Source organism: Hoplias malabaricus, chromosome 3, assembly GCF_029633855.1.
Source record: "Hoplias malabaricus isolate fHopMal1 chromosome 3, fHopMal1.hap1, whole genome shotgun sequence".
Lineage (NCBI taxonomy): Eukaryota > Metazoa > Chordata > Actinopteri > Characiformes > Erythrinidae > Hoplias > Hoplias malabaricus.
In genome coordinates, this window is record NC_089802.1 from 897857 (window position 1) to 910849 (window position 12993).

At 40.1% G+C, this 12993-nt stretch overlaps 1 protein-coding gene across 3 annotated transcripts in view; it reads left to right on the forward strand.

Annotated features, from left to right (window-relative positions):
• Positions 1–12993, forward strand: part of unc13d (unc-13 homolog D (C. elegans)) — a 23474-nt gene continuing 10481 nt past the window's right edge. Inside the window, exons 1-24 of one of the 3 annotated variants that reach the window (XM_066663216.1) lie at positions 1–89; positions 176–350; positions 449–628; positions 2006–2050; positions 2195–2245; positions 2478–2534; positions 3407–3514; positions 3754–3813; positions 3997–4063; positions 4250–4430; positions 5078–5122; positions 5269–5340; positions 6205–6274; positions 6370–6474; positions 7030–7122; positions 7724–7824; positions 7942–8059; positions 11353–11474; positions 11616–11706; positions 11805–11861; positions 11946–12043; positions 12128–12179; positions 12317–12447; positions 12658–12778. In XM_066663216.1, coding sequence (XP_066519313.1) covers positions 569–628; positions 2006–2050; positions 2195–2245; positions 2478–2534; positions 3407–3514; positions 3754–3813; positions 3997–4063; positions 4250–4430; positions 5078–5122; positions 5269–5340; positions 6205–6274; positions 6370–6474; positions 7030–7122; positions 7724–7824; positions 7942–8059; positions 11353–11474; positions 11616–11706; positions 11805–11861; positions 11946–12043; positions 12128–12179; positions 12317–12447; positions 12658–12778 — 1905 coding nt within the window. In that variant the 5' untranslated portion in view covers positions 1–89; positions 176–350; positions 449–568. The remainder of the gene's footprint in view (positions 90–175; positions 351–448; positions 629–2005; positions 2051–2194; positions 2246–2477; positions 2535–3406; positions 3515–3753; positions 3814–3996; positions 4064–4249; positions 4431–5077; positions 5123–5268; positions 5341–6204; positions 6275–6369; positions 6475–7029; positions 7123–7723; positions 7825–7941; positions 8060–11352; positions 11475–11615; positions 11707–11804; positions 11862–11945; positions 12044–12127; positions 12180–12316; positions 12448–12657; positions 12779–12993) is intronic. The other 2 variants (XM_066663217.1, XM_066663218.1) reach the window with 2 other exon arrangements.

Here is a 12993-nt window from a genome sequence, read left to right on the forward strand (position 1 = left end):
CTTACAGCATTATTTCATCTTCAGAAGCTGTGTTGTGGTGGCACGCGTCAATCAGTGAGAAGACAGTATCAGTGTCTGCGAAGCCAGAGGTGGAAAATATAATGATACAAATAACTGGATATTTAAATACGTTTTTGACAAAGAGTCAGCTTTGTTTATTTTTTTATATCATCAGGAGTGACAGAGCAGAGAAGTGAAGAAGGGAGGCCAGCAGAGAGCTGAGTGTTGCGGAGGAGAGGAAGGAAGATGGAGAGCGAGAGCGAGAGAGAGCAGAGAGATAACAGGCTCTGCTGTAAGAGGCAGATGAAGAAACGGTTACAAGTCACAGGACCAACCTTAAACAGGAAATGGTAACTTCCGTAGCACACTTAAAGACTCTCTTATGAAAGATGTATGACGGTGTCAGTTCATTTTTACTGAGGTTTTGCTGAGCACCTTTTATTTTTAGCCGATCGGTTGAATGAACGTTGCGTTTGACAGCGGATGCTTTCAGACGAGAAACTGTGTTTCTAGAGGACTTCCAGCGGCGTTATAGAGAAGGCCACTGCGCTAAACTCTCTCCAGCAACATGGTACCAGTCCAGGATGGGTCAAACAACACAGACCGACTGCTCGTTCCACCTCAAGAGGCAAGTCCTATACACGTTTATATCACATCTGTGTAGGTCTCAAAGCTTAAACAAACACAGTACCAAAGGCTGGACATTCTTTGCCTTTGGCCGATACCTCTACATCAGTTTTATACGATCAAATAACGTGCCAAAGGTGTGTGCAAAGTCTGGACACACCTGGTTTAATTACAGGGTTTTTATTTAAGTAAAACTATGCTTTAGTACACAGTGAAACAGTTTAATACATAGTTATTTTCTGTATTTAATAAACAGGGCACGGCTACATGATACGAAACATGCCGTTTGAACAGGACTCTCTAAAAATCTGCATACAAATGTACAGAGAATGTGTTTCAGTGTCATGTAATGCAGTTTATGATTAACGAGAACACATATTTATGGAGTTGAGAATCCCCTCACAGCCACCTTCAGTTTTTATTTCCATCGACGTCACACAGTAACTGGAGATGATTCAGTGTGCTGCAGTAAGGGGAGTTACACAGTGGGGGCCTGTAATAGAATGCAAATGACTTAGCTGTCAGTGCAGAATTAAAATCTTTGCATGCTAATTCAGTGTAATGAAGCTTCCTTAAAGCAAACAAGGAAGAGTTTTAGAGAACTGCATGCAAACACCATCACAGCGACTCGTCTGTGTGTAGGGGCCTGTTCCGCATGGGCATTTTAATTAAATTCTAATTAAACTGCTTGTTTGTTGTTGTTGTTGTTGTTGTTGTTGTTTATTATTACTGTAATGTTGAGTTTTATATGCTGTGACCCGCCTGGTATTGTGCTTTATTTCAGAACGAATGGCTGGAGCTGTTCTGCTTCACGTGGCATCTTTTTTGCTGGACTTTGTGACATCATAAAAACAGTTAATCTAAAACAAAATATCGATCAGATGTACCTTATAACCATCAATATTTTGACAGTGTTGATACTCAGCAAGAAAATCGTAGTTCAGAATGTTGTTTTCCATGACTCTTTAAACAAAGTCCTCCTTTTTTATGTTATTTAACTTTACTCCAGATCCTGAAATGTTCATTTAAATAACTTAAAAATAACCGTTTATTTGGATAAATAAGGACTTGTGATATCCAGTTTGATGATAATGTATAACTCTGAAGGCCTGGGTGTGTATCTCCACTTCACACCCTGCCTCGTGTTAACACACACCTTATATATTAGTTTTATAGCATTTAAATGGTAATATGTAGCAACTCAAGCAATAGATTTAAAACTTAATCATGAGACACACACTGCAAGTCTTCCCTCATGACATTTATTGCATCCATGTTCCATGCATCAGAAATTCCAGGATCATTTAATAAAGGTTGTTTTTGTCCCCCCTCCCCCCCTCCTCTTTTTGTGTTTCTTTATCCATCTGCGGCTGCACAGTCGAACCCAACAGGTTCAGGATCAGCTCGAAGCAGACAGCGGCAGGTACTGTAGGTGCTGGCCACCTTAACCGACCTACAGTTTGTCTGTTTTTTTATTTTAATAGTAATGCTTTGAATATACATTAAAACATGTTGCATGTAGTTAATAGATGTAAAGTGAAATGATTTTGTGTGGCTGTGTATTTAGGGCTCTCCAGCACGGAAACTGGGAATGACACGGAGACAAAAAGACAGAAAGGTAAACACTGAAAATCACCCAGGTCAGACCCTGCATCAGAAGCCGTGACTAACCTGTTCCGTTCAGAAAGAGTGTGTGTTAAACACACAGCAATGTTTGTGTATTTTTGTGATTTATGTGCAGTGTTAAGGAGTGATGCACGAAATGTAATGGAATTGTATTAGACAGAGGTTTAGATTCAATGATTTGATTGATTATATAGATACGCTTAATATATTTAACTTTACTGCAGGATTTTAAGGATCCAGAAGACCCAGAGGAGACCGAGAGGAAGCACAAGGAGCTAGAGGTGAGCATCACATCGAGAATATCTTTATTCTAATAGTTTGAAGTGGTCTATACGCATGATTTTTGCTTCATTCTGGTGAGTTAATTCACGTGGCTATAGACAGTTATTGCATTGCCTTATTTGTATTGTCACAATTCTCCTTCTGTGCATTACACTTCATACATAATACTCTTTGTACTGTGCTACAGAAGTGTTAAGTAAATCAACATCCGTATTAAGGTTGACTTAAATGTGTCCAGCAGCGTGTTTTGTACTTGCAGATCTACAGGGGTTGGACAGTGAAAGGGAAACACCTGTCATTGTAGTGTGGGAGGTGTCAGGGCTAAATTGGAGCAGCCTGGTGGACAATCTTCATTAACTCCACACTGCACCAGTAAGACCATGTGCATCCAATGGTTCAAACATTGTGTCCTGAAGGCGGTGCCGTGTATCAGGACGACAACGCACCAATACACACAGCGAGACTGGTGAAAGACTGGTTTGATGAACATGAAAGTGAAGTTGAACATCTCCCATGGCCTGCACAGTCACCAGATCTAAATATTATTGAGACACTTTGGGGTGTTGTGGAGAAGCGAGTCAGGAAACGTTTTCCTCCACCAGCATCACGTAGAGACCTGGCCACTATCCTGCAAGAAGAACGGCTTCAAATCCCTCTGACCACTGTGCAGGACTTGTGTATGTCATTCCCAAGACCAACTGACGCTGTATCGGCCGCAAAAGGAGGCCTTACACCACACTAATACATTACTGTGGTCTAAAACCAGGTGTTTCACTGTCATTGTCCAACCCCTGTAGGTCATGTGTAGTCTCCTCACTGAACTTAAATAGATGGATAAATTCATGAACATTGTTGTCGTTAATGTCTGCAGCTCAAACCTTTGTACAAGGAGCTCCTGTACACCATTAAACACAGACTGGGAAAGACAAACAGCAGCACACAATACACTGACACTCAGCTCCAGGAATACATCAAAGAGGTGAGTTTACGATCCAAGGCTGGTGCCGCAGGTTGTTAACTTATACACGGTCTATAATCATATCGTTGGGCTCGTGTTGTTCCTGTTTTGTATCATGTTCTGAAAATGCACACGTATCAATATTTTACTTGGGTACATTTCACTTCACTCATTAAGACCAAGAGGTGGAAATAAGGATTGTAAATACCGTTTGTCATTGTAACTTTTATTAATATGTGTTATTTATGGCGTGTTTTAAGGCATTTAGGATGACGGATGATGAACATAAGAGTCTGAGCGAAAAAGTCCAGAGCACAGAGGTGATTACTTTATTTCTCTTTTATTAATTTATTATTGTTTCATGGATTCAGTTTAAGCAGATGTCTCTGTAAAGCTATATTATTAAGACATATGCTGGAAGAACGTGCTACAATACATTTGAATTGCACTGTAATCTGTATCTCATTTTCAATATTAACTGAACATGGTAATATTTCGCTCAGCGGCCCATTTACAGCCTGAAGGTCACCGTCAAAGAAGCCAAAGGCATTCTGGGAAAGGACATTAGTGGTATGTGTTACCATCTGAACTATTCTTACATAATACACGATCATAAGAGGGAATGAAATAGTCCATGGCTATATTTATCCCTCTGTAGCAGCAGTTACATCAAAGACACAGCATCAGGACTTCCCCTATTTTCATGAGTTGTATTGGTTTTTTTGTTCCTGTTTTTCCTCTGAATGTCCATGGCAGGTTTCAGTGACCCATACTGTCTGCTGACCATTATGCACCAAGGCCAGGAACCTAAAGGCGGCGGTGTACCCTCTAAACCACAGAAGGCTGTGGTGAAGGACTCAGGACAGCATGGAGAAGTGTTCCAAACCGACATTAAGAAACAGACACTCAACCCAGTCTGGGACCAGACCTTTAAACTGTGAGTGTCTGGACAGCAATATCTTTTCATTGAGTAACACAAGTACATTGAGGAATCTTGAGCATGTGGAATTCCAGGACATCAGTCCTCCACCCTGTAGCCCACATTCAGCCATAAGGGATTTTTACTTGTTCCCAAATTTGAAACGGAATGGCATTTGTGTATTTAAACGTGTGTGTGTGTGTGTGTGTGTGTGTGCGATCTAAATTCATGATTTGACTGTTTTCTAACAATTGTAGCATTTAGGAGTTCAAGCAATACTTGAAGACAATAAATATTATTAAAATATAGTTCATTATTAATAAACAATTAAGCAAAAGGACAATGACTTTAACATTTTACTTAGTGCACTGCACCAAACCAAAAATATCACAATACATTTTCTGAGGATTGATAATTTTGAGAAGGCAATAAAGGGCAAGCAGTGCTGGATTTAACCTCAAAATCAAATTAAACTGAAACATTTAATGAATCGTTATGTTACTTGTGTTTCTCAGTGTAAAATTTGAGTTGAAAAACTGAGAATAAACAGGGTGTGTCCTCATCACTAAAATTGCAGATCCTGTTTATAGTGATGTAGCAGTAGAACATGACTAACGATCACTGACTGGAGTTAATCGCCGTGTTTCTCTGTTGCTTTCACTCAGGGTGTTTGAAAACATAACCTCTGGCAATTTTCACTTGGAAATGTGGTGAGTAGAAGTGGTGCTCTGCGCCGTGGGGGCGTTTCTGCTTCAGTTTAGTTTCGGCTGAGTCACTGTGGTTAAACTATAGCTTGTCTATTGCCTGAATGAAGTGGAACGTAGCTTTGCTGATCTTCTCTCCTCTCGCTTCACAGGGATAAAGACGAGGAAGTGTCGCTCGCTCAGAAACTCGACGAGTTCCGGACAAATTTCCACGGTCTGAAAAGGTCACGCCAACACTGTGTTGTATAACACATGCACTCAGTCCACCCCCGTATGCTTTTACAAAGTCAAGGTTTCTGGTGACTCTCACTTTAGCTGTATATTTTATAGATGTTTTAATCTGTATAAAAGATCGTCACTCGTGCACGGCCCTTTAAACAAAATGATTAGCGAAGTGGTCAAAAAGAAAATGAATGCATCTGTTGTAAACAAGCCCACTGACCTCCTACAACAGTTCTGCAATTGTCTCAAGAGTAAGATTTTCCAGTTTCAGGCTAAAAAAATCCCTTTAGGGGATTTGTCTTGAAGGTGGAAAGAATCCACCTTAAGCAACTATGAGTAACATTGCTGCAATCAAGCCAGATATTTGCAGCCATGTAACTTTAGTAGCTTTCTTCAAAATAGGGTGGAATACATGACAGAAATGACTCATAGAGAAGGACAACATGCTGAAAGCTAAACATAGTAAGGTCTGGCTCCTTTTCTCTGGTTTAAAGGATAAAGACTTTTTGTGGACAAAACATTTTGACAGAAGTTGTGTTTCTGATTTTCCTAGTTTGGTTTCATAGAGCATTTCTAAGATGTATTTACACAATCCATGCTTGTTACTGTAGCGAGAGAAAGCTGATGAACATAAACATCAGTACAATGTACATAGTAAACTGTTGTTTTAAAGACTTCTAATTTTTATAGGATCATTCACTGAAAGGTTTTTATAAAACCACAACCGGTGTTTCTCAGGCATCTCTTTAAAAAGCTAACCTTTCATCGCCTTAATAATCACGAGTGTACAACGAGTGGGGTGTAGATTATCTTCTCCTTTTACCAGACTTTGATTTAAAATGGTGGCCAATGTGATTTATTTACAGGATGATAAAGGATGCAAAAAAGGAGAAAGGGACAGATGATTTCCTGGGAAATGTTGTTCTTAAACTGCAGGTGGGTGCATTTTAATATGTGAAAGCTCCTTTAACTGCTTTGTTTAGCACAAGAAAATACAAACTGACAAACTACTAAAGACTTCTGAATGATAGGATCTGCACTGTACGGAGGACAGATGGTTCATCCTCCAGCCTCGGACAGAGACGTACCCAGACCGAGGGCAATGCCATATTCAGTTTAAATTCATTCACAAAGAGGTGAGCACCACTGCAGGTAATTTCAGGTTCTACTGGGCAGAACAAAGGGAACTGAATAGAGACGGGAACATTCACGGATGGGAAAATGGGTAGAACTTGTTATAAGCGAAGTCAAGTGATCTTTATTGTTATTCTTCAGTATGTGTGTATTTATTGTGTTCTTCAAGTTCATGGTGCAACACAAAACAGTAGCACATTACACAGGAAACACATATCTTTTTGGAAATAGTACTAAATATACAATAAATAAACCAGATTAACCTCCACAACAGTAAATACAGAGCAGTAAAGTTGTGTGATACCCTTACGTGTCCCATTAATCTCACATTTGACTACTTTTTGGAGTTCACCATGTTCTTCATGTTCTCAGTCTTGCAAACGCAATCAGATCCAGCTCACACTGGGCAACAGATAGGGCACGTACAGCACCGATAGTGCTCTGAAGACATTTATCTGTTATCTGTGGTCATGGTGGGATTGCATAGCCTTTTATAAATTTAGCACACATCCAGTGATTTCAGAATTGGTGACTTGCTGCGTGTTCGTGATTGACAGAGAGATGAAACGCTGAGCGCTGGCCGTAGTGCTTATGTGAACTACAGTGGGATCCTGCAGCAGTTTGTTCAAGCTCACATCTCCAAACAGCAGGTAGGATATGATATTACTTTGTCACCCTTGTAAATACACAGGGTCGGCCATTTACATGGATACGCCTTAATAAAATGGGAATGGTTGGTGATATTAACTTCCTGTTTGTGGCACATTAGTATATGGGAGGGGGGAAACTTATCAAGATGGGTGGTGACCATGGCGGCCATTTTGAAGTTGGCCATTTTGGATCCAACTTTTGTTTTTTCCAACTTGGGAAGAGGGTCATGTGACACATCAAACTTATTGGGAATTTCACAAGAAAAACAATGGTGTGCTTGGTTTTAACGTAACTTTATTCTTTCATGAGTTATTTACAAGTTTCTGACCACTTATAAAATGTGTTCAAAGTGCTGCCCATTGTGTTGGATTGTCAATGCAACCCTCTTCTCCCACTCTTCACACACTGATAGCAACATCGCAGGAGAAATGCTAGCACAGGCTTCCAGTATCCGTAGTTTCAGGTGCACACAGAATACATCTTCCCTCATGAATGGGACTGGTCTCACGACTGAATAGATCCCAGTAGAGAAGAAGCTCTTACTTTAGCAAAGAGGGGCAATCTAACTATTAATACCCCTTTGTTTTTCTGTCTGATTAGGACAGCAGTCCCTGGAAGGGTGACCTCTGTGGAGAAGGGACTGCACTGTTGGAGCACTATGCTGCCCAAAACGACATTTCTCCATTTCTACAAGACCTGGCGTGAGTTCTGGGCCATCTGGCTGCATTCAAAAAGCTGTGTGTTGTTTACACATCCTCACAGACTTTGTTAGAAGATCAGCATTGCTTGATTGAGATCTCTGATGTGTGCGTGTGCAGGAAGTGGGTGGCCTACAGTAAACTCTATCAGAGTTTGGAGGTGGATTCTACAGTGCTTTTTCAGCAGTTGACCAGTATAGAGTACCACTGGGACCAGCAGGAACTCCCCTATCAACAGGTCAGAGCTACAGCAGACATGTCCTTTACGTTTTCACTGGCCTATAGAAGTCTTTGAACTGACAATTTCATGTTGCATACCCAGATTCCACTGTTTATATCGCTGTAAATCTGTTAGTCATTAATGTGATGAATGATTTATCTGAACTGTTTTCCTGGTAAGCAGACATCAAAGTAAACCCTTAAGTCAAAACATATTTAATCACAATTATTATATAATTACATATATTTTTTAGATTTATACATTCCATGAATATTCAAAAGTCCAGTCACCCACTCTCTTCTGCCCGCTACAGCTTTCTGTATAAAAGCATGATTCGTGTACAGTAGCTTCAGGTGAGTTCCTGAATAATGTGTATTTACGTGAAGGAGACACTTTTGTGGAAACTTCACATTTACTTTTGTGAAGGAGACACACAGGGAATAACTTTATTTACAAAAACAAATACAACACACAAAATGAAAGTAAACGTGAACTGAACAAACCAGGAAACAACAGGGAAGTGGTATAGACACGGGTAGAACACACATCTACACACAAGACCAGACAAAGGAGCACTGAAATCAAGGTGGTATACATGCACATGACCAGAGACAAGGAACACCTGGGAACATAAGGTGGCTGGATTGCGAAGGAGGCACAGGTGGGAACAATAATGTGAGGGTGGGGCTAAGGCAGGGCAAAGGCGGAGAGAAGGGAGGAGACTAGAACAAAAACAAAGCAGACAAGGGAACTCAGAAGACACAGAGACAGTGCAGGAAAACAGGGTAAAAGCTTTAAACATTTTAAAAACAGTAAACATGCTGGCTGTGCTGCCAACCTGGGGTTTTTTATTTAACTTGAAACACTTACTGGAAGGAGAAACCTGAGCTTATGACAGAGCTGAGTCAGAGTGTGGACTGGGGACGTGCCGCTACTCAGATAAAGATCAGGATACATACCTCGAGGACATTGAACAAAATCGGTGTTCCTCCATGTGTTACCAGCCTCTTATTACAGATGTGGTATTGTGATCTGCCTGCACGTGATTTCTGAAGCATTATTGCCATTTTAGCCTTGGCCACAAGGACAGAGATGTGATAAGAGGTGAAGTTGCGCTGACTTGGCATTTTTAGGCTGCTTAAAAAGACAAAGGCTTTATGTATAAAAACAGACGAACACACCACACTTTAACAAATGAGTACTTACTCAGTACTGGAAATGAGGTCATTATAGATTTACATTTGCACAGATAAAGATTAACTCTCAACATTTAAGCAACAGACAACTTCTGGTACATTGTGTTTCTCCTGGTCCGCACTGTTGTCTTTAACAAGGTGCATAATGCATTGCTTTAAATAATGCACTTCAAGCCTCGAAGGGGACATTTTTCTCCACGAGTGAACACAGTTTTCTGTGACATGCTTTGTTTAAAATAACACAAGGATCAAACCACAGAGAAGCATAATTCCCCTGTCTAAACAGCCCATGATAACGAGCCGCTCGGTCTTCACCCCCCGACACGAGCACAGAGCAGCAGCTAATTTTTAACTGTTTTCACTCAGTATACTTTTTTTTATTATTATTATTCTTGTCTTGAACGTTTTTACTCACTGCTCTTATTTCTTTGCAGCTGTGTTTGTTTTGCCCAGTTTATCCTCATCTTTGCACTCTCACATAAACATAGTTCTGCGGCTGTGGTTGGAGAGACTGTTGTACACTGTGTAAGATGCAAAACAAAATCAGCACAAAACTTGTTTATCCCATGTTTACTGACTGCAGCCCACAGTAAACTGACTGGGTTGTTTTATTTCAGTTGTTGGGCCTGGATTTAAGGGCTCATGCACAGATTTTGTTCATAATCTTTCCCCTTTTAAACACTTTCCATAGCATGTGTGTGTTAATAAGTGTGCAGACCTCTATAGTACACACTGATTAGTTTCATCTGAAGTGTTCACTCTTTCACAACTCCCTTCTTTCTCAGTAATCTGATGCAAAAACGGGAGGGTGAGATCAAATCAGCTGTTACTATGATGTTGTTATTATTATTATTTTTAATAATATTGTGGTAATTAATATTAGTGAATCAAAATATAAAGATGAAGGACATGTAGTTAACACAAAAACTAAAGCAGGAATCAAACCGACGTAGTACAAAAAAGAAGAGAACATTTAAAAAAAAGACCTTTATATCAAAGGTTTGTATGAAATTAAATCATCCACCGATAAAATCTGAGAAACATGTACCCAAGTTACAGCTTTGTGTCAGGAACGTGGGGCAGACGGGGCAGGGGAGGCGGACACACTGGCTAAAACACAGAATACTTTAATTTCTACAAAAGATAACAACACAGAGACAGACTAGGATAATGAGACAGGAAACTGAAACAAAGAACAAAGACAGAGAGACTTTGACAGAAGGACAATACATGGAGGGTTTAACAGGGGCCTAGACAAAGAAGCTAAACCGAATAAACTTGAACAGAGAAATCTAAACAGACCTGAGACAAGAGAGATACAAAGACTGACTTAAAGGCAAGGCAAGGCAAGGCAAGGCAAGTTTATTTATAGAGCACCTTTCATACAGAAGCAATTCAAAGTGCTTTACAGAAAAAGAAATTACATTAAAAGCCAGAGTAAAATCATAAATTCCATTAAGACAATTACATAAAAAGAGTAAAATGATTAAAATGATTAAAACAATTTAAAATGACAATAAATGAAAAGAAATAAAAGAAATAAAGGGAATGACAGACAGACAGACAGACAGACTGGAGAAAGCAAACTAAAGGTGGAATGTCCAACAAAGAAGCACAGAGACAAGGGAACTTAAATGAACACCATAGACAAGGGACACCTGGACTGATAACGAGGGGGCGGGATTACAAATGACACTGACAAGGAGGAGGAAGAAAGGCGGGACATGGGTGGAGACATGGACAATAGCAAACAGAGCCATGTGCCAAGTGAGGGACAACAGACACGACAGGACAAGGGCGTGACACTTTGTATATAGATGATTTAATTTTATGCAAACCTTTAAACTAATAAAGTAATACATTTTGAAAGGCATTTATTTTAGTGTAGATATGATAAACAAGTTTGTAAACAAGTTTGTTTTGGTCTCTGTTGGAGTGTAAAACAAGTGATGTGTTTTCTGAGTTGAGTATTTTGAGATTCAGTGTTTTATTTGTTAGTGTTTTCGATTCAGTGAGCTGTCCCACTGAGATACAGTAGATATTTTATGTATTTGTTTTTGGGTCATCACTTATTTTGCCTTTTCCTCTTGTGTGTGTGTGTGTGTGTGCTAACAGAAACAAGAGCTTGGTGATTCACTCCATGGCTTTCTTCAGTACGGTCTCTGTTTAGTGTCCAAGTACAGAGACATCTTTCCTCCAACACCTAAAACCACCCCGCGGCTGCACACACTGCTCAGGTACTGCACTGTTAGCTAGTGACAGGGCTAGCTATGGAGTTTCTAATAGTATTCTATCATTAAACTCATGTAATATTAGTTTTAATTAGTATTTTAAATTATGGAATAAATGCTTCACGTCTTGTGTGTCTGTTTTTTCAGGGTTCTGGTCCAGATCTGCAAGACCAGAGCCTTTCAGAAGCTTAATCCTGCACAGTTTGACTTACACGATGAAGTTACCGATGCTGTGCTGGTGAGAAATATAAAGAGGACTTTTAATTTTTAGTGAAACATCATTCAGATATATGTCAAGGTCATTTGTAATCAACGTTAAACGCTGATTTCTCACAGAACGGTACGGAGGAGTGGTTCAACATTAAAAAAGGTCTTCATCAGCCAATGACTAAGGTGAAATACTCCTGAATATGTTTAATAACTGGTCTTTGTTCGTAGAAGGGGAACGCTTTTAACGCTGGTGTCCGTCTGTAACAGGATCTGCAGGAGACGGTGAGCGCCCTCTCTCTTTTGATTAGAGAAGTGCAGGAGGACATTCGTCTCAGTAAAGATGTCTGGAACAGAGTGTTTGTAAGGTAAATTTAAATGGTGAAATGATAACTCCTGATACTAGTTTAGAAAGGGATTGTGTTAATAATAGTCTCTGTGTCACCTCTCAGTGCGGTGCAGTTAGACGTGTTTACCATCGTCTACCAGAAGTTGGACTCTCTGGTGAGGACTGAATACACACACTGTTTTAGATTTGGTTAAACTGAATCAGTATACAATTATCATGATCAATGACTAGTTGTTCAGTGTGTTTGTGTCTGTGTGTGTGTGTGTGTGTGTGTGTGTGTGTGTGTTTGTAGCTGGCAGTAGAGCTCCGGGCCACTCTGACTCAGTTGGAGAATAACATGGACCAGTCATTGGCTAACAGCCTGTTCCCTGTGTATCTGAGTCTGCAGACCATCCACAATAATAAAGCCTACCTCCAGAAAAGGTCAGACACTGTTGCTTCATGCAGCTTTACGAAAAAGGCAGATTTGTTGTATACTTTACCCATTTAAAATGTTGTTTAAGGCGACTTGGCAGAACCAGGACCTTTCAGTTCTGTGAGGTACAGAATGAGGAATGTGTAAAAAGGATGGACACAGTGAGACGACGAACCGAAATCAGGACTTTGCGTGTTTTTTTTTTTTCTCATCTTCAGGGGAAAGCTGCTACAGCTGACCAGTTTCCATGAGGATTTCCGGGAGGCTCTTCCGTATTGGCTGAATAAAGCATTCACCACCACTCTGGAGCGAGTGGAGAAAGCAGTGCAGGTGGACCAGGTGAGTCTGGAGTCTTGCTCTAAGCAATGTTCTGTCTTTATGTGTTTAAATGTGCTTTTACTGTTGTAAAACCTGGATGTGAGAATGATTACTTTTTATTGAGAGAAAGTGGTAATAAAGACTGAACAGAACTGAACTGATCTGTGTGTGTGTGTGTGTGTGTGTGTGTGTGTGTGTTTGTTTGTTTGTGTGTGTTTGTTTGTTTGTGTGTGTGT